Genomic DNA, 27,101 nt, shown 5'->3' with positions numbered 1-27,101 from the left:
AAACAGGAACTGTAATTTTTTTTAAAGAAAAAAAAAAACCAGCAAACCCCTTCCCCCATGGCTGTGTCTTAAAGTTTCCTTCGACTTTTAATTTCCCAAACAGAACTAGAAGCTAAACCTTTCTGCACGTCTCAGATTAGATGCCTTTAGGATAAATTCCCAGTAGGGCATTTCTAGTCAAAGAGGAAGCCACTTTGAAAGGTTTTGAAACCTACAACTGTTCATTCCCATCAAAGTGGGGCACACGAAGGCCCTGGCAGCCGAGACGGCCAGTCCGCAGACTCCTAAGTCCTGAGCCCGGTCCCCAGGCTCCACATGGACTAAATGGTATGAACAAGCTGGCCCATTGGTGGGTGTGTCTCCATCACTGGAAGCAGGGGGAGTGTAAGGAACAAGGCCAGCCCTTGATGGTGAAGACCCTGACCCACGATCACTGTGCAATCCAGGGGCAGGCTCCGGGGCGAGGGGCGACAGTGGCCACTCCTGGCCGGAGGCTCCTGGAATTGCCCTTTGGATCCCTGATTACCTCCACTCTGCTTCTCTGAATCCAGTAACATTTACCCTTTCTTTGCCCATAAGTAAACAGTGTGTGTGTGTGTGTGTGTGTGTGTGTGAGAATGCGTGCAGCCTGCCTGGACTCGGTGGTGAAAGCCGGAAATAACTCAGGCGGCCTCAGCCCTCCCAAGCTGGCCCAGGCTCTGTGGTGGGAAGGCTTCATTGATGCTGAGAGAGGAGGTGCCCAGACTTGATCAAAACAGGCCCAGGATGGGGCTGGTAGGGGAGCGGGGGCGGCCATTTGCCCTGGGCCTTATTTATATAAATGGCACCAATTTTAGACTTTGTATCTTATCTTCAAGTGAGATTATGGGCACAGTCCGAGAGAGTCTGAATTACAAGAAGACATTTGTCATCAAGCATCAAGCTTCTGTCGCATCACCACCCATCCTGGCTGTAATGCTTTATGGATCAACATATTTGTCACAAGTTGTTCAAATGTCTTGTGACAATTACATTGCATTATACCTTTGTGGGTTGAAAGCCTTAATACGATGAATATATACATGTAAAACATGGCATGATGATATAATCATCATGGGAATATTTAATTATTAATTAATATATAATTATATATTATAATTATATATGTAATTCATAATAATATATAATTCCCTGGTTTGGAATTTCTCTAACTTTTTTTTTAATGTAAAGAGGAACCTCAAAATAACAGAGGAGGCTCAGATAGACTCCAGGGTAGAGCTCAGAGTCATAAGGAGCATGTTCTCAGGGCTATTGAGGAAAAAGGAAAGTCCCCAAAAGTGCCCTGGGACACAGGTCACGCCAACGAAAGGATGGGACTTTAGCAGTTTGCTCAGAGGGCGGCTGGGCTGCCCCAGACACTGTCCCACTCAGCAGGTGGAGGGGACTCCCAGGCCCGGGGCATCCCAGTACTTCTGTCTGCCTTGCACTGCAGTGGCGCAGAGTCCAAAAACAAAGCCCCAAGCCTTCCTGCCATGCCTCTCCACTCAGAAACAACCAATTTCACATGGACACGAACACGGCACATTGTGAAACTTTTGTTACGAAACGAAGTCACAGCGGGATTCACAAAAGTCCATTTTTTCCAAACACTTAGCTGCATTTAAAAAGCCCTTTCACTCCTGTCTTGGCCAAATATCTTTCTGTCCAGGAAGAAAAATAAAAATAAAACATTCAATTTGGCATTAGGTAAGGGAAGATTGAAGCAAACAATGGTTACTATAAGCCAAGCTTTTCATTTTTGTTCATTCAGCCTACAAAATAATCATTTCTATCTGAGGAACAGCTTGTGTTTAAATATCAATTTATGTCTTCACAGAGTCTTAAAAGATTCACAATGAGCCCTCGAATATTAGCATTTTCAGGAACTTTGTTTCTTGCACTTGGAATTGTCAATACAAAGGAGAAAAAAATCTGAAAAAAAAGAAGTGCAATATTGACAAATTGATTCAATACTTTTCTTCTTCTTATGAGCATTGAATCCTCATCCGTCCGAAAAAAATAACGTGAGGAAAGTTCTTTCTCAATAAGACCAAAAAAAAAAGAAAAGAAAAAAAATCCAGCTGTCCCAAGAAAAGGTGGATACATTTGAGTGCATAAATATTATAAAATTTTGCAAGGCAAAAAATTTACCATGACAAAGTCAAAAGACAAATGACAACCCAGGAAAAAATTTTTTGTAAAACACTGAACAAACAAGAAATGAATTTCCTTACTATATAAAGAACACTTTATAAAGAAAAGTAGGATCACTACTGCTTAAAGAGAACTTACTTTGAGCAAGACAGAATACCTCAAGAATTTTCATGTATTAATTCTTTTATTCCTCCTGACTAGGGTTAGGGTTAGGGTTACAGTTAGGGTTATGAGCCAGGTGTTAGTACAATCCCCATTTTACAAGTGAGAGGATTGAAGCCAACAGAGGTAAAGTTACTTGTCTAAGGCCACACAGCCAGCGACAGAGTCAGTATTTCAACCAGGCAGTCTGGCTCTGGAGTCTGCACCTGTCATCTCTCTGTCCTCCCTTAGAGACAGTGTTGTTTGGGAGAGGACTCACTCACTGAATTAGACAAAAAAGATTCGAAGGCATTCCATGGAGGAGAAAAATGCACACTACAGACCTGGGCTAGGCGAGGAAGTCTTCTTGTGCGTTATCCTCTCGGTGTCTGCTGTGGGCGGGGTAGAGGCGGCAGGCAGGGGTGGGTGGGGAATCTCTCCAGGTAGAGGAGCAGCTCTTCCCAGACCCCTGGACTCAGCACCGTGCCCTGCATGTTGGTAACTCAAAGTGGACCAAAGCAGCAGGCAGCAGGGAGGGCAAGGCGACCCACAGGTGATGTAGCAGCCCGGCATCCATCCTCCCTCGCCCAGCACAGCACCTCCACGTTCTTGGGGAGGGGGACCATCCTCCCCACTCCTACTTCCTCTAGATCAGGTGGGGCTGACCACACAGCCCCAGGTTCCCATGGGCTGGACCAGTTGGAATCACAGGCACTGGCTCAGAGATGGACAGGCTTCAGCCAATAAAAGGGAGTCCTGGAGACTCTGGGCGGACACTGCTATCACACCTGGAAAGCCTTCTTGGAACAGAGCCAGAGCGATGGAGGAACACAAACTTTTGGTGATGTTATCTAAGCACCTCGACCCAGCTTGTGGCACGCTCCATCTCCCAAAGAAGCCACACCGTCTCCCATCCCATCTGCTTTCATGCCATGTGACCTTCCCGCTCTCCACCAAGACTCAGGCCAATTTCTCCACCTGCCCTCTGGCTGATTTGACCAAGCGGAGTCAACAGAAGTGGCCATGCCCAAGTTCCAGGTGCAGCTGTTAACGGCCTGGGAGCTTCAGCTTTCTGCCTCTTGGAGCTCAAAGCCAACATGGAACAAGTCCAGACTCTGCTGGTGGAGAAAGAAACCATGTAGAGGAGCTGGAGGTGCCAGAGATGTGAGTGAAGAAAGTGGTCTTGGAAAAAAAAAAAAAAGAAAGTGGTCTTGGATATCCACCTCAGGGGCACCTTCATAGGACCCAGTCCTGGCCGCCACGGCTGCAGCTGCGTGAGAGCCCTGGCAACCCCCAGAACCATGAGAGGTGATGCTAAATTGTATTGCACTTGCTAAGTTTGGGAGGGCTTGTTACACAGCAGTCGATAACCAGAACACAGTCTTTACCTGGATCCACTCAATAAATCCCCGAAGCCTAGCTGAGTTGCATTTCTGTTGCTTACAACATTTCAGCTGAAGTTTGACAATCCACAGAGGAGTCCCCTTCCTGACCCCAAAGTCCCACCAAATGCCACCACAAGGATGTGCACATGGCTCCCTCCTTCCTTCCTGACCACTACTGTGGGTGGCTGATTCGGGGGAGGATGCTGGAGAAGCAGCTTTAGGGCGAGAGGGGGAGCAAGGAGACTCTCCATCCTTTCCCGTTTCCAAGAGGACTTGGTTCAAGACAGAGGTGGCCCTAGGCCTGTGAGAGACACACGTCCACCTACAGTGCAATGGCATGAGAGGACATGAGCTTATCCACACATGTCGACTGTGACAACCAGCTGAAAGCAAGTTTCCATGAGAACCACCCAGAGCCAGCAGAGCAGGCTCAAGAATGTTCTGGAGTGGTGGAGTGATGCTGAGAGCATCAAAACCAACGCCATCCCAACAGGCACATGAAAAGATGCTCAACGTCGCTAATTATTAGAGAAATGCAAATCAAAACTACAATGAGGTATCACCTCACACCGGTCAGAATGGCCACCATTAAAAAGTCTACAAGTAACAAATGCTGGAGAGAGTGTGGAGAGAAGGGAACCCTCCCACACTGTTGGTGGGAATGCAAATTGGTGCAGTCATTATGGAGAACAGTATGGAGGTCCCTCAAAAAACTAAAAAATAGTGTCATATGACCCAGCCATCCCACTCCTGGGCATATATCCAGAGAAAACTCTAATTCAAAAAGATACATGTGGGCTTCCCTGGTGGCGCAGTGGTTAAGAATCCGCCTGCCAATGCAGGGGACACGGGTTCGAGCCCAGGTCCAGGAAGATCCCACATGCTGCAGAGCAACTAAGCCCGTGCGCCACAACTACTGAGCCTGTGTTCTAGAGCCCGCGAGCCACAACTACTGAAGCCCACGTGCCTAGAGCCCGTGCTCTGCAACAAGAGAAGCCACCGCAATGAGAAGCCTGCGCACCACACGAAGAGTCTCTCACCACAACTAGAGAAAGCCCGCGGGCAGCAACAAAGACCTAACGCAGCCAAAAATAAATAAAATAAAATAAGTTTAAAAAAAGATACATGTACCCCAATGTTCATAGCAGCATTATTTACAATAGCCAAGATACGGAAACAACCTAAATGTCCATCAACAGATGAATGGATAAAGAAGATGTGGTACATGTATACAATGGAATACTGCTGAGCTATAAAAAAGAATGAAATAATGCCATTTGCAGCAACATGGATGCAACTAGAGATTATGGTACTAAGTGAAGTAAGTCAAACAGAGAAAGACCATATGATGTCACTTATATGTGGAATCTAAACTATGACACAAATGAACCTATCTATGAAACAGAAACAGACTCACAGACCTAGAGAACAGACGTGTGGTCGCCGAAGGGAAGGGTGGGTGCCGGAGGGATGGAGTGGGAGTTTGGGATGAGCAGATGCAAACTGTTGTATATAGAATGGATAAACAACAAGGTCCTACTGTAGAGCACAGGGAACTCTATTCAATCTCCTGTGAGAAACCATCATGGAAAAGAACACCAAAAAGAAATACACATATGTATACCGGAATCACTTTGCTGTACAGCAGGAACTAACACAACATTGTAAATCAACTCTACTTCAATAAAAAATTTTTTTGATATTAAAGCCAATAAAACTTAAAAAAAAAAAAACAAGGCCATCAATTTCCCTCTCGGGCTGTGGTTTCACCTCAGATAACACCTGACACGGTAAGCTCGGGATGCTGTAACGGAACCTCACAGACTGGGTGGGTTAAACAACACCTATTTCTGACAGTTCTGGAAGCTGGGAGGCTGTGATCATGTTGCCAGCAAAGCCCTCCTGCTGGTTTTATCCCCACGTGGCCTCCCTTGGTACGTGCACACAGAGAGAGCCCGTGTTTCCTCCTCTGCTTATAAGGGCCTTAACCCCTCACCCTCATGACCTCATTGAATCCTAACCACCTCCCAGAGGCCCACCTCCAAATACTATCATAGGGATAAGATTTCAACACATGAATTTGGGGAGCACACATTCAGTTCATAGCAGCACCCTCATTCATTCAACGAACATTTAATCAGTGGCTGATATACATCAGACACTATGAGGGAGGGTCTGGAGGCAGAAAAATGAGCAGACCCCGGGGTCCCTGGGCTCCTGGACTTACTACCGTGTGGGCAGGGAGAGACCGACGTGAATAGTCACGCGGGAGTCCCCCCAGTGACGGGTGTGATGAGCTCAGGGAGGAGAGACAAGAACGACAAGCATCGGAGCAGGGCGCCATCTACCCTGGAGGCTGAGAGAGGCTTCCTGAAGGTCGCTTTGCCTGAGATCTGAAGGGAACGGGTGTGACTCGGACAAGGGAAGGCACAGGACGAAGGACCGTGGAACGTTTAAGGAGCAGAGACCTCATATCAGTCTTGCGACAAGATGTGGCCAGGAGGGTAAGAGAGAAGCAGGTGAGGCTGGCGAGGCAGATGTGGCCAGGAGAGACTTGGGTCTGAGAGCTGCGGTTAGGAGGGAAATCTGAGATGGTACCTCTGTGTTAGTTTCCTACAAATCACCGCATAGTCCTATGCCTGATAACAACATGATTCACTCTCAGGGCTCTGGAGGTAGAAGTCCCGCTTGAGCTAAAATCAGGAGGTGAGCAGGGCTGCGTCCCCTTGGGAAGCCGCGGAGGAGAATTTGTTCCCACCCTCTTCCAGCTTCTAGAGGCGCCCACGTTCCTGGGCTCCCGGCCCCTCCCCCAACTTCAAAGCCATCCTCACATCTCTCTTTGACTCTGCCCCTCTGCCCCTTCCCTTTGTAAGGACGCCTGTGATGACCCTGGGCCCACAAAGGAGATCAGGACATTCCCCACCTCAAGTTGCTTGACGTAATCACTCAGCTTCACCCACAACTAAATGGGTTAAGGGTACGTTGGGTTGCTTTGTATTATTTTTTACAACTGACTGCGTGTTCATTGACAATTATCTCAAAATAAAAAGGATTTCATAAAAGTAAAAAAAAAAAGAAAAGAAAAGCGATTCTGCTCGGTTGGGAAGGCCTTTAATCTGATCTGGCTGGTTCAACATCCAATTTTATTACGGCGTATCTCAGGCATGGAAGTTGGATGTTCTCCCAGGTTTTGGTCAAGAGAGGCTCCAGAATTGGGGCTGTGGTTTCTTTATAAAGAATAGAGGATGTCAAGGGAATCTACCAACTGTAGGATTCTAAGTGCGTTTTCTGTGCGGTGTGGCCAAGAAGGAGGAGGAAAGAAGCAAGTGTGCAGGGTTCTGGTGGCAGAGCGTCTCTACGGAGTGACCACCTGCCGAGTGCTTCCAAAAGAGCACAGGCTGGGAGAGAGGGATGGGGAGATTTGGGCTTCCTGGCTAAGCTGAGAAAAGACCCAGACACCTAGGTAGCAGTCCACCAGCAAGGTTCTGCTGTAGATGCCTAACTCTGATTTTGTAAGACCCTAAGGTGTGATCCCTACCTCTGCATTTCAGCAGAGTACAGGTTGATATGAGGATTTTCACCTACATCTTTCTAAGAGTTGACAATTCCACCCCCTCTGGTGTCGGACACTTTCTCCAAGAAAATTTTAGCATATAGGCGTGCTTTTACATAACGTGAGTCACGTGAGTCCCTTCTCGATGGTCTTCCAGCTCTTCTGATTGTGACAAGGAGAAAGTCCATTCGTATGTAAGTAACAACTGCTAATCCCCATTTTAACACAGAAACGCCACATCTCAAATTTAGAGCCTCTGGTGGGCCATGGTACCCACGTAGAATTCAACAGTATAGGTATCCTCTACTTATGGGAACCAAGATTGGTTTTCAGTTCTTGAGGGTGATATAAAGTTTCCTTTTCAATTGAATCAAAGTAAGTAAAATGTAAAGAAAAGGTATAAGTATTATAGTTCAGGTGCTATGTGTATATGGTTAAAAAAAATCATGAAAACAATTTAAAAGTGAATGAAATTTAAGAATCACTAGTCTTAAAAACATTCTAGCATGACTGGAAATTTAGATAATTACATCATTCAACCTCAACCTATTAAAGTAAATAACCCGCTCTTGGCCTTCTTCTTTGGCATAAACACATCCTGCCTCACTGCCTGGATAGTCGACGTTACAAAAGTTGAGTTAAGGGGATGACATGCCATTTTTTTTTGTCCACTTTAGGACTATGAGAATAGAATTACATCTGGCTGTGTAAGTTTCCTCGGTACAAATTTCAAGTGATCTACTCTCATCCATTCTCAATATTGTGGAGAGCCAGCTGCCAAAAAACACAAAGAGAATGGTTCACAAGATTCTCTTATTCATCCTAGACACACAGAACAATTGAGGAGCAAAGTGTGAGGCTATATATGGTCCAGTGAATACAAGAGACCTTACTCTTAAAGTAGAAACATTACAAGGTATCACCTCCATGGACCAGTGTTGTCTTCCCTAATAATATCTGATTTTTACTTGACAAAGGGAAGCTGTGACGATGGTGACGCTTCCACACTGTATCCTTAGATTTTTTTTCCCCGACTCCGTGATTACAAGATAAGGAAGTAACAATCAAATAAGGTGGGAGAAATGATACAGCGAAGAGCAAACTTTTGAGAGAAAAAGAGCTGAAGGTCATAGTGGCGGGGAATCTGGATAACAGAAGAGACACCGGGTGAAAGATAAGGAGTTCCACCTTCAGCCATAGTTGAGTTTGCGGTGGTAGGAGAACATGTGATATATGAAATGCAGAGAGAAAGATGATAGAGACCCAAAGGGGCAGTGTTTCTCAGACTTTAGTGTACACGACAGAGGCCGTAAACTCAAAAGCCCATCTTGCCAGGAGGATTGACTCTGTAAGACAGCCAGCGTGTTTCTCGAAGGCAGCTCAGGCTGTATCTTTCAACATGCAGACACACTTTCTCAGATCAAACACTGCATATCAAATACTACTCATGTCTACCCTTCTTGCCCCCCAAGAAGGCTCTGTTTAATTTCTTCTAGAAATGCCTGGTGCTGTAGGACTCTCTTTCACACTAACCATTTCTCTTCTCATTATTATGAGACCAACAGGTGAGTGGCAGCTGCCCTTCAGTCTCAGCAAGCAGGGAACTGAGAACGCTGGGGACTCAGGAAATCTGGAGACCACTGGACCATTCCAAAGGAAACAGTCAGTAACCAGTGGGCAGGGAACACTGTCGGATTTTCTGATTTTTTTAAGAGAAGGCAGAAGTATAGATTTTTTAATGAAATTTTCTCTTATATAGGAATTAGATATTAATTTAAAAAAAAACATTTAAAGCACCGTGAGAGAGGCTCTGTTTCTGCAAACAGTGAGCCAGGCTATTTGGACCCACCCATCCTGTCGAGAACAATTCAGAAAGCTGATTAAAATATAAAATATGTGAGAATCGACATAATGCCAGCAAACAAAACACATCTGTGGGACGGAGTCAGCCTTGGCCAGTTCTGTGATTCGGTCCATGAGAATCACCTGGAGGTCCTGGCTAAGACTACAGATTCCCAGGCTTCACCCATGGAGATTTTGATTCAGTGGGTTCTGGGCTGGAGCCTGAGAACTTCCATTTTTAACGATCTCTGCAATAGACTCTTCTGCTGATGGTCTGGAAACAACACTTTGAGATACTCTGCACTAAATCGCCATGTGGCTCTAGGCTGTCTTGTGCTCCCTCTGGGCCTCGGTTTCCCCCTCTGCGAAATGGGCGTACTGAATGAATACTTCTCTCTGAGGCTCCATCAGGCGGCTTTCCAACAGCCCCATAACCCCCAGTCATCGGAGGGAGACAGAAGTTGGATCCATGCCCAGCCTGTATCCAGCAGACCATTCTGGAAATTACCGTCCTGAAACTCAATTCTGCAAATATTTTAGCATTTTGTTGACAGCTTTTTAAATTTAGTAACCTAATGCAAAGGGCAAAAAAGTCCTATCGAAGTTGAGAAGAAGGGAATGTGGATGGTGAGATTTCCCAGCTGTTGCTGCGGAGCTGTAGCAGGCTTCCTGGTGTTTATAAGCAGGGGAAGCTCTAATGCACAAGAGGAAAAGCAAAGGGCGCATTTCCAGAGGGAGGAAAGGTAGAGCTAATGAGTAAAGCAGAGAGAATGTCTTTCCTGCGGGGAGCCAAGGTGATTTAGAGTTGAACTCAAATTAGAGATAATTACTCAAGATGGAATTTAATCCAATAACAGAAATAAGTTTCTAAAGGTCCAAGGAGTGCAAAAATGGGACAGGCCCCTTCAGGAATGGAGAAGGACCCATCGAGGGTGATATTCAAATGACAGCCCATCAGACATTTGCTGGGGAAGCATTCAAAGGAATTTAACATCAAAAAGACAGTTAGACTAGACGTATCTGTTCAAGCGACAAGAATCAAACATCTACGACGCTGACACGCATCGCTGAAAATACAGCTGTGACCGAGACAGAGTCCCTGCCTTCACAGAGCTAAAGGCCAAAGAAGGAAGACAGACAATGAGCAGGTCATCCCCACCAGTGCACGGGCTGGAGGGAAAACATTCAGGGAGATGTGAGAACACAGACAGAGGAGCGCGGCTGGTCTGGGACACATCCCTGCAAAAGTAACACTCGAGCCGAGCTCTCACGGTCTACAGGGGAATGAAACAAGATGCTGGAACATTTCAGGAAGAGTCCCTTCCCACGTTGAGTTTCCCCGCTTGTGTGTTTGCTAGTCGTGGGAGCTGGCAGTGATACACCTCGGTATTTACGGAACATAGACTGTGTTTCCTTCGGTTAATGTTCAAATAGCCTTTTTCTCTCAAAAGTTCCTCCTGCATTTGCACCCAGCATCCATGAGAAAACTTGCCCAGGAGACACCATTTGCCAAAAGGCAGGCCTCACGTTCAGCTCAGAGAAACAAGGGAAGCTGGCTGAGCGGGTGGAGAGAAGCCCTGGGTGAGCAGGGTGTGGGCTCAAGAGCTTGGAGCGAGTAGCCTGGCAGAGGAAAACGATTCCACGTTCTACCTGAGAACTTGGAGAGGGACAGCTAAACTGCTCAGATGTTTTATCCTTTTTTGAAAAGCTCTAAACCTCAATCCTGTCTCCTAAAACATTCTTTAGAAAAAAGAAAATCAGCCAAAACTATGAACAGAGGCGACAAGAGAATTGGGAAATCACAAATATGGAAACAGTCGACCTGCCAGACCAGAAATGGGGAGCGTTTCTCTCTTTATTGAAATGTTGGGGGAATTCTGTGGCGGTCCAGTGGTTATGACTCGGCACTTTCGCTGCTGGGGCCCGGGTTCGATCCCTGGTCAGGGAACTAAGACCCCACAAGCTGTACAGTGAGGCCAATATATATATATATATATATAACCCATTATTATTATAACAACCTTATCTATATATAAGTCTCGTTATAAGAATAATGGGACATACATTTGTGCCCACTGTCACCTCCAAAAACCATGTGGAGGACGCTAGATCAATGTATCTGAAAAGGCTGATCCAATGTTGCCTACGTTTTAATCACTCACGTTTTCATCTTATCTGAACAGCACCTAGATTATTATTATGAAACACTGTTCTTTAAGTCCACCCGCTCAAAGCTTACTACTTACTGAAGTCTCATCCTAAAGAATACCTATGAAAGCTATCTTAAGCTTCTGACGAGCTATCTTAAAATAAAAACATAACCATTAATTGTTTAATCGCTCCAAGTGCACCCGAAATCATCTCACCTACTTCACATGCTACGTGGACTTTGATTTGGAAAATGCTGGACAGACCTTCGCTGTTCTCCTTAAACCCAGAAATACAAGCTATTTGAGGCCCCAGGGAAACCCACCAGAGCAAAGGATATGCTCAGTAAAATGGGGAGATGCATGCAGTGGTCCTTAGGATGGCACCCATGCTCGGTGGCCCTGTCTGAAGACCACACCAAGGGAGGTGGATGGAGGAATACCCAACCTCCCTCTGCATTCGCATTAAGCCCCCCAGCAGCACGGTCTCTGGGGGCCGAGGCTGACTTGAGGCTCCCTGGCTTCCCTGGATATCTGCCATTCTCTAGAGAAAGTGGCCACCCGAAAAACACCTTAAAAGGCTCCAGTTAACACGACACAGGAAAAGTTGTCAACAGGGTGGGAGGTGAAGCCAAAGTTCACAGCTCTCTCTACCACCTGAGCTCTCGTCTGTCTCGTTTGTTTTAAGGATGAAATGAATTAATACATGTAATGGGATTAGAACACTGACTGGCACGACGTAAATGACTAGCAATTGTGGGTCATTGTTATGGTCAGTCCAGCCATGTCAGCCCCTGTCATAGGGTCACATACAAGCGAGCAGATCGGGTGAGTTCCAAGATCCTGGTGACAGGAGGGAAGTTTGGAGCCACCCAAACCTGACCCCAAGGGCCTCTCGATGCTGGACCAACTACGTGCCAGTCTTCAGAGCAACCCCATGAGCAAGGTACTTTGATTGACCCGTTTTACAGATAAGGAACTCGGACTCAGAGGTTAGATGGTTACCCAAGGTCACCGCAGAAAGCATTAGAACAGGAACTGGAACCCAGGCCACCTGGCCTCAGAGCCCATGCCGTTAACGTGCTCTGTGCCCAACCGGCCCAATGATCAAAGGGTCAGACGTCTGTGATGAACCAAACAAAGGGCAATGTCCATCACAAAGGGGGCCGTTCCATTCAGCCCCACACAATCAGAATGGGCCGGCAGCTGGGAGGGCTGGATTTCTCAAGAGAAATTGGAAATTCATATTTTTATGTGAAATCTTCCTATTTTTCAACATTGGCAACTAATTAAAAGTTTTTAACTCCGTGATTTTGCAAAACGAAATGCAGCCACAGGCCAGAGTCAGCTCGGAGGCCTCTTAATTTATGACCGCAGAGTTCAGGTAAAACCTCCCAGTAGTTCTGATTTGCAATAGCTGGGCTGCCCCACTTGTCCCATCATAGTCAGCCTTCAAAGGCTGGTCATCTGTGATCGTCCCAGCCACTGGAATTCCTGGGACCTTCCATCCCACACGGGTCAATTCCAGTTGGTAGCTGAGGCCGTAGAGAGACACCTGTCCTCCGGGAGAGGCCGTTCCCTACAGACCCAGAGAGAGACCAGGCAGAGACCCCACCCCCCCCTCACTGCCTTCCTGACCGAGGCAGGGCAGGGCAGGGCTGAGGCAGGCGTGCTTGCCTTCTTGCTTCTCTTAGCCCTTGTAGCTGAGGCGGGGCTGTTTTAAATTTAGAGGAATAAACAAGGCTGCTGTGTTTATAGGGCTGTTTGAATTCAGGAACTGCTTGAACTGTGGATTTGTAAACCTGGCGTGGTTTGGGACCTCGAAACCCTTTCTCAAAACTCTGGGTTCTGCGAAGTCCAAAACGTTTCCTTCCACATGTTATCACCTTGTTAAGCTTTTGTTTACTTTTACTGGAATGTAACCCATTATGGCCCAGAGTCAAGAACAATGAATTCATCACAGGGCGGTTTTGATAAGGCCATGGATGTCCAAAAAGCCTTAGGGCTTTCAAATTGGCTTGCATTAAACTTTCTTCTTTCCTAGAAAGAAAATGTTTTATTTCCTTAGGATAATGGAACTTGGAAACTGGGAGCTGATTTGAATGGCAGAGAACAATTTCCCAGAAAGTTTTGAAATGTGGCTCAGATGTCCATTGTCACGGGAGAGCAGTTTACTTTTCATAGAAAATGAAAAAAAAAAAAAAAAAAAGAAGGAATAGGTTCCTAACTTCTCTTTTGCATCTATGTGTTTCGTCCATGTGCATTATTTTAACCACAGACCAGCAACCTCTTGCTGGGACATCTCTCTCCACTGCTCCCTCCAATCTTGATGGATATAAAAGGAGCAAACCCATGGGACAAGCCTTAAAAGGCTCGCCCCGCCCAGATCCATCGCCAACATCCTGGAGCCAGAAATAACGTTCTGTGAGCCACACCATCAATTTACTTCCCGCAAACTCCATGGCCCCATCCAAACTCCAGTGTGACATCACTGTGTCTGCTTTTTATGGAGGGTTCTTTTTTGTTTGTTTCTTGGGTTTTTTGGTTGTTGTTGTGTGTTTGATTTTGCTTTACAAGATTAAATATTTTGCTCTCACACCTTCATGAGACATGAGACGGTGTTTTAATTCCATCTCCAGGACCCGTTTCTCATTAGAATTCTAGGTGTCTGCTTCCCTATCCCTCCCCTCCCCTCCCCTCAAAGCCGTATGTGACATTTGCACGCATCCTGCCACCGAACTTCGCCTTCACATCTGCCATGGCCCAGAGCAACAGATGGTACCTGGCAGTGAGATGAACTTAAAAAAAAAAAAAGAAGAAGAAAAAGAAAAAGAATGGAGCTCATCACTCACCCTCAGGGCCGCACTGTGCTGGATTACTGATGCAAGAAGTTTTGTACCTTCCGTAATAGAGAAATGTGACTCCTTTTTCCTCCTTGAGGTAAATGCCTTTATTGACCTTTCCTTCTACAATATCTAAGTGAGAAGAATGGCAACACTGTAGGTTAATGATCGCATGAGATGCAACGTCCAGAGATGTGTCAGGCTTACAAACAACTTACATCTAAGTATACTGTGTTAATTTATATTTATAATTAAATATTTCAAACATTATATATTATTATATAATATTAACAGTAGTTAACGTTTCATAATTAAGAACTAAATCACAAATAATATACATTTGTGTCGATATTAAATATTAAGTATTCTATCCTATTAATATTGTATCACATTAATATCATACCAGTGTATACTATGTACTGTAATATAACACTATTATAATTGCTACGTTGGCCGACAGTTGAGTTACCAGAAGCCATGTGATTAGACTCTCCTACTGTCCTAAACTTTCATTCCATCCACCTCTTCATGGGTTCTCACTGCCACTTTCACACTAGACTTTCCAAGTGAAACACTGAGATTCAAGTTTCAACGTAAAACTACATGTGAACTCGCTCTCCTTTTGAGTTCTCATTGAGAGCCCCCAATCCTAGACATGGGAGCCCATGATTTTCAGAGAATTCATTTTCAAACTCTAGGAAGGACATGCAGAGCTACACTTCGAGTCGTCCCAGAAGAGCCCGCCAACGACAAGACCGCAGGGCCAGCGGTCCTGGCAGAGACGCCAGCTCCGCCATCTTTTTGTTTGTCCCATTCCCATAGCAAACCTCTCTGATGGTGTCCGTGCGATGTCAGTGGTTTACAGAATTGAAGCCAGGGGTGATGAGTCACGTATTGTTGACTGGGGTCAAAGTCACCCAGATGACCCTCTGCCCTGTGGCACATGCCTCCTGCCCTTGGAGCCGTTGAGCCAGATGAAGACGTACAGAGCACTGGAGGCTCTTTGACCGACTGCTACCCCAGCTCAGATTTTCTGACAACCATTGGCATGCGGATACCAACTCAAAGGGCTTCAAGTTTTTCCTTATCGTGTTTAAACTTTTTTTTTTTTTTGCGGTACGCGGGCCTCTCACTGCTGTGGCCTCTCCCGTTGCGGAGCACAGGCTCCGGACGCGCAGGCTCAGCGGCCACGGCTCAGGGGCCCAGCCGCTCCGCGGCATGTGGGATCCTCCCGGACCGGGGCACGAACCCGTGTCTCCTGCATCGGCAGGCGGACTCTCAACCACTGCGCCACCAGGGAAGCCCTAAACTTATTTTTTTTTAATCTATCTCGTTTATTGCTGGAGATGATCTACATATTACAAAGTTACATGGGCAACTCACAGTTCATGATTGAATGCGGCTGTATAAACCCCTAAACCAGACTGTTTGCTTGGCAAAATTAATTTTGGAAGCGAAACACCCCATAGTTGAAAGAGCAATCAGGTTATATATTGTAAAAAGATCAGGAGTGAGACCTAAATTACCTGAGCTGACTCTCCCCACTGACCAGAGAGCTGCCCAATTGCTACTATCCATTCTGCTCTGTGCTACATAAGCAAAATCCGAAGCATACGGGCTCTGGAGGTTATTAAATAAGATAGTCATTTAGCCATGACTCTTGTGGGTGTGTCTTAGAAGACAGCTTCTAGTGATTAAAAAAAAAAATTCCAGCTACAGAAGAAATGCCGATTTTAATGTTTGTAAGAGATCAAATTTTTGATGAGGTGTTTTAAAATCGACTTTAATTTTCCATTCAAAGGGCATGTTTTTCCTCCTCCAAAGAATCCATTTAAAAATCCAAACAAGTTCTATTTGTAGAAACTGCTCATCTTATGTCTGTATTGTTCTGAAAACAAGCAGCTGGTCTGGAAGACCCTGGTCGCTTGAAAGCGTATAGACACCCCCTAATATACTGCAATCCATGGTAACTCCTTTAGACCTAATTCGAAGTTGTTATCTTCAATACCCTAGATCTTTGGCCCTTTTTCTGGTTATTTGCTTGTTTGCTAGTCAAGATATAGTGAATTCATATAGAACCAACTTGGAATGGCCTTTCAATTCATTGCAGATCCAAACTCGACAGAACACAGAAGAAACGTGTGCTCACCTACGGTTGCAGAGAAATTTGAGTAGGCAGAGTCATTGGTATATACAAAGGTAGAATTATGGGGAGGAAGCACAGTGAGGTTGTGGGTTCGTAATGCTGGGTAAAACAACAAAAGAAAAAAGCACAATGAATGAGTGACACAAAAAACAAATGGAACCGACATATCTCTCAACTCAACACGCATCGACAAGTGTGCCTTTCATCCCGCAAACAGCTTGGATTTTCTCTTCCGACCCCACCTCCCTCTTATTTTTTCAGGGGACATTAGGGCAACTCCAGCGGCCCCGTTCAGTCCCAAACCTAGGGCGTGATCGCCGCTGTATTTGGTTGCGGTTTGCTGGCTCCCGTTCCCATCCAGATACTTAGTTGAGAGATATGAAATTGAACTCGGCCATAAAATAGCCTTAACAAAAGGATTAACGGTTGTGATGTCACAAGAACTGATGAAACAGCAACACGGCATGAAAACACCTGCATGTTATTATGACGAATGGACAAAACAACAGAGAATTCAGCGACAAATGACAAAGCAGTGCCTCCATGCAATGATTCCCAACACCATTCAACTGTCCCCAGGAGTAAAATGTGAAGCCTGGAATCAAATTGAAACATGCCGGTAAAGCGCGGTAATGTAAAGAATGGACCCAACGAACAGTGCAGTGAAACCTGCATCATTCAAGTGTCTTGGGACAAACACCGATAGAGTTCGAGATTTACGGGAAAATAACACTTGGGGTGAACACACTTCAACCACAGTGTAATTCTATCTGATAATCTATGGTGATGAAATGAGTTGAGGGGGTGAGGAGAGACATACGGATCTTTATTGGAGCTCTGTTTGAAGTAATTCCTAAAATAGCGCCTGGGTCCTAAACAAGGAGCTCTTTTGACAATGCAATTTCCACTTGGAATGATCTCATTTCAAAGGCTTTAAAGTAAAGGCCCTGAGAAAAGAAAATTAGATTATAACAAGGGGAAACCATTTCTTTTAACGTGAGGTAGTCATCAAATAACGATCAGAGGGACCTTCCATCCCTATGGTACAGACTATTTCGAGAAAATATGGAGCCCCAGTGGCCCAGCCCAGGTTTTCCTGTGGCCGCCACTGCTGCCTGATATGCAGACAAGCAAGAGGCAACGCAGAATAAGGCAGGGCCTCCGGTGGCCCTACACAGGACCACCTGATCCTTGACTGAGCTCCTCTAAGGATGCCAGCAGACTTCAGCTGTAATGCTTCTCAATTTGCAAATTAAAAAAAAAAAGGTTTTAGAATCTGATGTGGCAATTTACGGCAGCACATGAAGTCCCAGGAATAAGGAAAACACCAGCGTGCTGGTGTGGAAAGCATAGTAATCAATCAACAATGGGGGGGGGGGCGCGTTTAATCCATTACAAAGAACCTGTATAGACAATCTGAGCGCGTGCCAGGATGGCCGTACATAACTCTCCCGTTATACACATCAGTCGTTGGACATGATCAAGTGGAATAAGGAAATAAAAATTAAAATGTCAAAGCATCCCAAATCACTCAAAACTCAGACTTCAAAAAAGCTTCTTATTGGAATGCAAAAAGTGCTCAGGGCTGTCTGGGGTTTCTCCTTCTCACAAGGTCTGAATTGCTTCAGATAGAAACTTTATCTTCCATGGAATTGGGGACCCTTGGAAGCATCTTAGGTGATGTTGGATCTTTTCACAGGAGGGCTTCCAGTGACGTGTAGAGGAGCTGACAGGTAGGTGGGGGGGGGTACATTTGCTAAGTGAAATCATGACCCCGCAAACAGGGGGGTCAGTCTTCGTTGGCACGACATTTGGCCCTAGGTTCCAATGGGCCCCCGCTCTGGCAGGCATGTAGATTACCCCATTTGTGCCTACCTAGAAAACGTACATCGGGACTTGTCCAGAGACTGACCCATCATGTACTGCTTAAAGCTGAAAACAACTGCATTTGTTTAAAGGTTGTTGGACGAAATGCACATCTTAATGTTTTGAAGCATAAATTCTGTCCTTCAACCATAAAAACATATAAAAGTTCTAGTAAAATCCTTTGCCATAACAATGATTAGGGGGAAGCTACACAAATGTTTATTCATCTCCGTCATCGAGGCTGACTTCAGAGTGGATGCTCTTTGTTCCCTGCTCCCTCCCAACGGCCCCTGATTCCCTAGGGAAAGTGCATTCCTGGGGCCCTGGTTACTGTCCCCACCCCGTCTACCTCCAGTTGTCTCCTGAAGTTCGTGGATCCCATCCACACTTTCCAACGGCCAGTAATGGGAAGCAGAAGCCAAGACGTCAAACCCTTGGGGGAGAAAAGAATAAAAATGTTACATCACCATTAGGAAAGAAAGAGCTGGACATAAGGAATCACTTACCACCTCCATCAGGAATTGGGGAAAGGGTAAAAGTGTCAGAGTGACTGTGGGATGTATTCAAAAGGCATTTGAATAGATTCAATACACACTCCCAGTGTTCAAAAAACTCAGTAATTAAATGAGTGTTTTTACAGAATAAAACATAATAAATAGGAATAGAGAGATACCTTTTAACCAAAGAAAATAAAAGCCACCATGCCTAATGGTGCAACACAAGAAGCACACCCATACGTGTCAGAAAAAAAGACAAGAATGTCCATTATCCCATTATTACTTCCTGCGTTTTAGAAGACATAGCTGATACAGTCAGACAAGAGAAAAAAATGAGGTTGAAGGGCTTCCCTGGTGGCGCAGTGGTTGAGAGTCCGCCTGCCGATGCAGGGGACACGGGTTCGTGCCCCGGTCCGGGAGGATCCCGTGTGCCGTGGAGCGGCTGGGCCAGTGAGCCGTGGCCGCTGGGCCTGCGCGTCCAGAGCCTGTGCTCCGCAACGGGAGAGGTCACAGCGGTGAGGGGTCCGTGTACCGCAAAAAAAAAAAAAAAAAAATGAGGTTGAAAAAGAGGAGGAAACCAACGCCGATACTGTGCAGACGTTGTGTAAGGTTCTTTACCAAATACTTCCTCGTTTCATTCTGATGATAATCTATAAGATAACTGTACTCTTAGCCTATCTGTTATGACAAGGAATAAAATGCCCCCTCAGGAGTCACCCAGCCGACTGGTGTCCTCCATACACGTCTCCTGCATTGGTCCTGATCTTTCTATTATCTCTCTGCTTCCACCATCCTAAAAATGAATCCTTTCAAAATTACCTTTATGTTCCTTGTACTTTGCATAGACATCATTGTATGCAGATATGTCCTTTTTTATTCTGCTCTTCTCACTTAATTCCATACAAATTATTTGATTTATTTTTTTCTCTCTAACTCTCATAATCGAGTTTGGGTAATAGTCCCTGGAGAGGCTACACCATCACACATTGAATTGTTCTGCTAACTTGAATCTTCTTTTGGATTATTTCTCTGTGAACAGTTCCCAGAAGTGGAAATAATGGCCCAGATGACTAAATAATAATCAACTGCCTTGAGTGTCTGCCAGATTACCAAAAAGATAAAATTAATAAAGTAATCTTTGTGTTGTTCATTGTAAAAGACGTGTTTTGTTTTTTTTTTTGCGGTACGCGGGCCTCTCACTGCTGTGGCCTCTCCCGTTGCGGAGCACAGGCTCCGGACGCGCAGGCTCAGCGGCCATGGCTCACGGGCCCGGCCGTTCCGCAGCACGTGGGATCCTCCCGGACCGGGGCACGAACCCACGTCCCCTGCAGCGGCAGGCGGACTCTCAACTACTGTGCCACCAGGGAAGCCCAAAGACATTTTTTAAGAGGAGATAATATAATCATTATTTTCAAATGATATATGCCCGATAGTGAAAATGAAAAACTATTACAAATAAGAAAAGAATTTGGTAAGTGAAAACCTGTTACAAACAATAAAAGAATTTAGTAAGGAGGCTGATACAAATTAAATATGCAAATGTCAATAGCTCTCCTGTATTCAAATAATAATTCTAACAAACAGAAGAAAGGTTCTCATTTATAAATGCAGCCAAGACATTTAAGAACAAAAGAATAAGAACTGTACAACATTCTCATGAAGATAACAATAAAATCATGCTAACGGATATAAAAGAACCCTTGAAAAAATGAAGGACTTAACCTATTCTTGATTTAAAAAACCCAAAAATCATAAAAATATCTACTAAAGATGCTCAACTTTGCTAATTATTAGAAAAATGTCAATCAAAACTACAATGAGGTACCACCTCGTACCGGTCAGAATGGCCATCATCAAAAAGCCATTTTTTTGCTGGAGAGGGTGTGGAGAAAAGGGAACCCTTCTACACTGTTGGTGGGAATGTAAATTGGTGCAGCCACTACGGAAATCAGTATGGAGCTTCCTTAAAAATCTAAAAATAGATTTACCAAATGATCCAGCGATCCCACTCCTGGCCATATATCTGGAGAAAACTGTAATTTGAAAAGATACATGCACCCCAATGTTCATTGCAGCACTATTTACAATGGCCAGGACATGGAAGCAACCTGGGTGTCCATCAACAGATGAATGGATAAAGAAGATGTGATACACACACACACACACACACACACACACACACACACAATGGAATACTACTCAGCCCTAAAAAAGAATGAAATAATGTCATTTGCAGCAACATGGATGGACCTAGAGATTATCTTACTAAGTGAAGTAAGTCAGACAGAGAAAGACAAATATTGTACGATATTACTTATATGTGGAATCTAAAAAAATGACACAAATGAACTTATCTATGAAACACAAACAGAATCACAGACATAGAGAACAGACTTGTAGTTGCCAAGGGGGAGGGGGAGTGGGGGAGGGATGGAGTGGAGTTTGGGATTAGCAGATGCAAACTATTATACATAGAATGGATAAACAACAAGGTCCTATTGTACGGCACAGCGAACTCTGCAATATCCTGTGATAAACCGTAACAGCAAAGAATATGCAAAAGATTATATATGTATAACTGAATCACTTTGCTGTACAGCAGAAACTAACACACACTGTAAAGCAACTCTACTTCAATAAAATAATTTTTTTCAAAATCAGTGCTTCAGCAAGAATTTCTCATCCATACTTAATGTTTTGTTGATCCAGTTTGGTGAGAGAGAGGGGGAGGGAGGGCGGGGTATCAATATTCAAAAGGAAAAGCTAATAAAACCTTTACTTTTTCCTTTTCAGCTTTTATTCCAGATTTCCCCATTCCGTCCCTTCCCTGTCACCTACTCTGTGTGTCAGTAAAGGGAAGCCCTCACCGCTTGAATCTGTGTAGGGCAATACATGTCCACCGATTTTATTCAACGGAAATCTACACCACACAGAGGAAAATTGGTCCCTGCCAATTTGGGCAGATCTCGGACCCCTCCTGCCTGGCCCATGACACACCAAGCTCATTCCACAGTGGGACTCACCTGCTGTCCCCCCTGCTCTTTTCTCGCTGTGCATAACCGACTCTGTCATTCAAGCCTCTGCCCTCAGGACACCCCCTCCAACAGGCCTTCCCTGATCACCCCTCATCACCACCACCATCCACTCTTTCTCCCAATGCTTTGTTTTGTCTTCCCGTAGGGCTTACACTATAATTTGAAAGTTTTTGTTTGTTAGTATATTTGTTTGTTGTCTGCCTCGTATACCAGACTCTTAGCGACTTGAGTGCAGCGAATTTGTTCTATTTGCACCTTAGCCCCGTGTCTAAAACACAGCCTGGTGTGTGTGTGTATGTGTTCATGTGTGTGTGTGCATGTGCGTGTGTGTGTATGTGTGTGTGTGCATGCACGTGTGTATGTGTGTGTCAGAAGTCTAGGTTTTTGCATTTGAACTCTCCCCCAAATTTTAATGTTAGCAATTAATTCTTAAAAAAACTATATAGGTGGAATGAATGATGAAATTGCAATAATGAATAAATAAAAGAATAAACCTAGAAAGACTATGTAATTCTGATGCCCCCGAATTTCTAAATGCCAAATTTCCATTTGTTCAATAGTGTATAAACATTATTTTTAAAAATTATATCATAAACACTTTTGTGTTTGCACTAGGACGATGAAGAATGAAGTTCCTACCATGACCTAGTGACTCTGAGGGTCCTTTATAGACGATACAACACGATGTTGGTGACGGATGTTAACTAGACTTACTGTGCTGACCGTTGCACGATATATACAAATACCAAATCATGATGTTGTACACCTGAAACTCATTATTAATTTTACATGCCAGTTATATCTCAATTAAAAAATAAAAATAAATAAAGGGAACAAACAATTGATTCACACAGGGAAAAAACCCACTACATAACTACGGGAATTATAATTACTATAATCACCTGTGTTAGCCTCCTTGCCATCTAAATGGGGCCAATGAGGTGAGCTGCCCCCATCTCCTGGAAATAGAACCAGCCGCTCTGTGTACCCCAGGGCCAGGAAACTTCTGGATAATGACATGGTTTATTAAGTCCCCTCATTCCAAAAGTTATCTGTAAAAGGCAGGTTTATAAACTTTTTTCAAGTGATGTGCAATTTCTTGGCCTTTGCCATTTATGGATTTAGATTTATCCACCATCACAGCTTCCTAGCATTGTCGTCAGGGCCAGAGCAAGAAATCGGGCAGCCTGGGGCCAGAGAAAAGGATCCAGGTGTGGGATGGAGTCCCCAGTTTCCCCTCTCTGGGCCTCACCTCCGTCAGCTCTCGAATGGGGAGGTGGGCTAGAATAGCCCCTGGTGGTCCTTCCAACAGCATGCTATAGTTTGGCACAAAATGTCAGTCCACAGTCACAAAACACACAAATGCTCGAAACAATTCGAAGCTCTTTTTCAATTACTGATGAAACTAAATACGTATCTATGCGGTAGAGATAAAGACCAGGACAATATCGAGTTCCCCGGGCTAGTATAGAGAGGCAAGGCAGAAAACGAAGCCAAACCCCCAGCTGGGTGTTAAAATCACACAGGCTGTCTGTCGTCAGGGACTCAGCTCACCAGACAACCAGCAAACCTTCAACGGCCAGTGCGCCATCCAGCCAACAGGTATTCACCGAGCACCTAGTATTTGTAAGGCACAGGGCTGGGTACCATACCGAGAAAACAGGAAACGCTTACTAGTCCTCCTAGAACCTTAGAAAGGAAGCTTTGGTGTGGTTGCCCTTCAGGACACTAGGGGTCCAGCCTCTACTGGGGACCCCGGCTCACCGAGCATCCCGGGCATACCTCCCCCACTGGGCTGACCACGCTGTTCTCACCTCCAACAACCTCTGTATGAGTCTGACCACCCCCAGCTCCCTCCAAATTTGTGACCTTAGTTACCACTATGTCTTATTAGCGCTGGGACCTCGGGCAGAGCACTTACTCTTGGGCAGAAACGCTTCCTCACCTGGAGGCTGGCAAAGCCACCTCAGAGCACAGGGGGGACTGCATGGGAGCTACGTAAAAGCACCCAGTACGCCATCATGCTGGCGTTTTTATTTACCGCTTCCTGCTCCTTAGAATACAAGGCTACAATTTATGTAGCCTTTCCCACACTGATGGATATGCAGGGTGTTTCCAAATTTCTTTGGGTGGAAAGAAATTTCTTCCCATTGGGAACAGGGTCTCTGCATGTTCACTGTGTGCCTAGGCGGATGCCCTTGGGTGGAAGTCCTGGGAATCAGGTTTCCTCCACTGGGGCTCCCCTCAGGATGCCGCAGGCTTCAGGGGTCAGAAGCAGAAATGCATCAGGCCTCCCAGGTGCTGATGCTGCACGGATGACAGGGGTCAGACTTTTCAGCAGGAAGGGGGTTGAGGAGGAAGAGAAGACAAAATAAAAGGACTGGAGGAGGAGCGAGAGGAAGAAAATAAGGGAGAAAGGATGACAGGAAAGAAAAGGAGAGAGAGGGAGAAGGAAGGAAGGAAGGGGGGAAGGAGAGGAAGCAATAGGGTTTCGTCCATAGGATATAAAAAAAATAGAGAAAAACACCTAGATGTTCAATAAATCTCACCCTTCATTTTTATTCTAAAAAGGGAGGAAGGCGGGAGGAAGAAAAGGAAATAAAGGTTTAAAAATGTGGGGTGACCAAGGGGGGAGGGGGGTGGGATGAACTGGGAGATTGGGATTGACATATACACACTATTGATACTATGTATAAAATGGGTAACTAATGAGAACCTACTGTAGAGCACAGGGAAGCTACTCAGTGCTCTGAGGGGAGCTACATGGGAAGGAAATCCAAAAAGGAGGGGCTATGTGTATACGTAGAGCTGATTCGCTTTGCTGTACCGCAGAAACTAACACACCATTGTAAAGCAACTCTACTCCAATAAAAAGTAATAAAAATGTTTTTAAGTAAATAAAATTAAAAAGTGGGGTGGGGAGAACAAGAAGAAAGAGAGATTGCTGGAGACGGGAGGATTCAATGCGGAGGAATCTCTCGCAGCTACAGAGCGCTGCTGACAAGGCAGCTTAAGACCCCAAACTCCCTGCACTCCGGCTGTCCACCCAGGCCTCGGTGCACATTGCTCCTTTGTAGTAACATTTCTATGATCGTCAGTTTTATTATTATTTCTCTGAGGTAGTTAGTTGACCAAGAAATGTTTTTTCTACCCTAAAGTAGGATGTAAGAGCAGCAGTTTCTCTATGGAACCAAGACTGAGTTCAAGCCACTCCTTGAAGCTAAGGGTCAAGGATGCCAGTGGACGTGGGTGGAACCGGGGGGCCGCAATGTGGCCAAGGGACCACATGGCAAACACCCTACAGCTTCCCTTCCCACCCTGACTGCGGCCGGGGTCCTAGGGCTGCCTTGTCGCCTTCCTGGCCACACACACATCTCTCCTGGGAAACCAGTGTGAGCTGTCGGCTGTGAGTTAGCGACAGGGCACGAACAGCCTCCGTTTGATGCGATGCTAGATGACCTATTTATCCCCAAGTCCTTCTTTCAGCGTTTTGGCTAAGGAAAGGGGAGCCTGTGGAAATTCACCGCCCTCACACCCTTTTCAACAAAAGATTGAACTTAAACATGAGGATGAAAGAGACACGGCAGCCCCTGTACCACTGAGACGGCAGGCGGAGGTGGCAGTGATGGCGGGGTGCTCCAGCACCCACCGCAACGGCCGCATCACTCCAAAGGGGACAGAGTCCCACCCATTGTCTACCTTCACCCCGCACGGCTCTGGTGCTCCCACGAGACCGGAGCCTTCTCCTGGGAACTGGCTTCCCACCTGGATGGGGCCAGGGATGCTGCACCCGCCATCTCTGGTGGGTCATGGAGTTGGCAGGGCTGCCCGTGACGATAATCGTGGCCAGAGGCATGCTCACCCACAGGCCGGGGTTGTCCTCCGGGCTCCCAAGCGAGGACTTGGGGACGTTAGTGTAGGGTCCCCTCTACCACGCGCATGCCAGCCGAGCAGCAAACGGGAACAAGGGCCGGCAAAGCAAATTCCCGTCACCGTCACGCAGGCCTCCGCCTCTGGGAAGGGGCAAGGGAAGTTTTCATGTCTCCTCTATCCTCCCCAAGGAAAGCCTCAGGGTGGTGCTTCCAGACTGAGGACTCAGGGGGGCAAAGGAAAAGCGGACCCAGCCGGTTGGGCGAGGGGTTTCCTCAGAGGAAATGGAGGAATCAAGCTCCCATCGGAGGGATGGGGACAGGACGGGGTGGTGCGGGGAAGGGGGGCGATGCTCTAAGTCAGCTCCAGTGAATCTGTGCTGGAGACACATGATGTAAGTAAGAGACAGAAGATGCTTCACCGGTGAACACCCCCATGTCCTGAATGCCCCAGAACCAGAAGCATCCGGGCGCGGAGAGACCTGCTTCCCCAAGATGGAGGTGCAGGATGATGAGTGACCCACGGGACAAGGTGCCGGGACAGCTGGTGGGGCCAGAGGAGCCCAAGAAGGGCCTCTCGCCCACAGCCTCAGAGACAAACAAGCGAACTGCTTCCAGACCCCGGGCTGGGCAGGGAGAGCAGGTAGTGAGCAGACCGGGAGGGAAGCTGCCTCACTTACCTGGATGGGCTTGTGACCTGGTGTCGGCTCCGTGCACCTGCATACAAAACACCACATTGTAAGACACGCGGGGCACCTCCCGGCGAGTCCCATCTCAGCGAGCAGCACCTGGGGACGTTACCTGAAAACCACAGTAAGATAACAGCAGGCAAGAGTGCCAGCAGCAAAGAGGCAGCAGCTTCCTCATGGTTTTTGCGGAGGCGAAAACGCGATCCAAGCAGAGCTCCTGAGGGTCTGGGACAAAGTGGCGCCTCTAACTTTCGCTCCCTTGGGAAAGGGACATTTTCCCAGGTTCCGGAAAGAAGAAAACCTTCTGTTTCCCTAGCGTTTGTGAACTGCAGAGAGTTAAGGCAGAGGGGTCGTGAGAGTTAATGGGTGTTTCGTCTTCGTCTCCGGACACAAGGGTCTTCGGTGATCAATAAACACACGGGAACGATCAGGCCGGCTCGGGGACGCAGGGAGGAGACAGGCAGCTTCCGATCACAGCTCCCGAGAAGCAATCCAGGGCTGCGGCTGCAGTGCCGAAGCTCGGGGGTGATCGTGGGTCCCTCGCGGTTTTCTGTTTCTGTCAAGAGTCTTCAGTGGTATCCACCCAGGTTCGGAGCTGGAAGTTTCTCTTTTTCCTGGAAGTGGGAGGAACTGTGTCTGGAGCTCCCTCGGGCTCCTGGGCTGGTGCGTTGCTGCCCGACTCCTTCTGGTGTGACTCAGGCTTATACCTCGTCTGTCTGTCTGTCCCCCAGCGCTTGGGGTGGAGAGAGTGAGGGATGTAAGGCTCTCTCCTCAAACTTTGTTCTGTTCTGCTTCTCTATTTATGTCCCGCGGCTGCTGTGTCCTTCCTGGGTCCTAACACCAGCCTGTTACGCACCACTGGGAATTGCCTTCAGGATCTGAGGTTCAGAAGCAGAGCAGACAGGCACGGGGTGCA

General features: G+C 46.2%; 1 protein-coding gene across 5 annotated transcripts in view; it reads right to left on the bottom strand.

The window, feature by feature from the left end:
• Window positions 1–26,829, bottom strand: part of ADGRD1 (adhesion G protein-coupled receptor D1) — a 139,187-nt gene extending 112,358 nt beyond the window's left edge. For 4 of the 5 annotated variants that reach the window (XR_003795350.1, XM_029234414.1, XM_029234430.1 and 1 more), the window contains exons 1-4: window positions 26,298–26,829; window positions 26,177–26,213; window positions 18,445–18,528; window positions 14,093–14,215 (exon numbers count right to left, since the gene is read on the bottom strand). Coding sequence is in view for 4 of the 5 variants with exons in the window: in XM_029234414.1 (XP_029090247.1) it covers window positions 14,093–14,215; window positions 18,445–18,528; window positions 26,177–26,213; window positions 26,298–26,363 (310 nt within the window). In the remaining variant the exon portion in view is untranslated. The remainder of the gene's footprint in view (window positions 1–14,092; window positions 14,216–18,444; window positions 18,529–26,176; window positions 26,214–26,297) is intronic. The other variant, XM_029234421.1, reaches the window with a different exon arrangement.
• Between the last annotated feature and the right edge of the window lie 272 nt (window positions 26,830–27,101).

The sequence above is a fragment of the Monodon monoceros genome, unplaced genomic scaffold (genome assembly GCF_005190385.1).
Source record: "Monodon monoceros isolate NGI ecotype Baffin Bay Population unplaced genomic scaffold, NGI_Narwhal_1 Super_Scaffold_1, whole genome shotgun sequence".
In the NCBI taxonomy this organism is placed as follows: Eukaryota; Metazoa; Chordata; class Mammalia; order Artiodactyla; family Monodontidae; genus Monodon; species Monodon monoceros.
The sequence above is the reverse complement of the archived record's forward strand: the minus strand, read 5'-3'. Positions and strand labels throughout refer to the sequence as shown.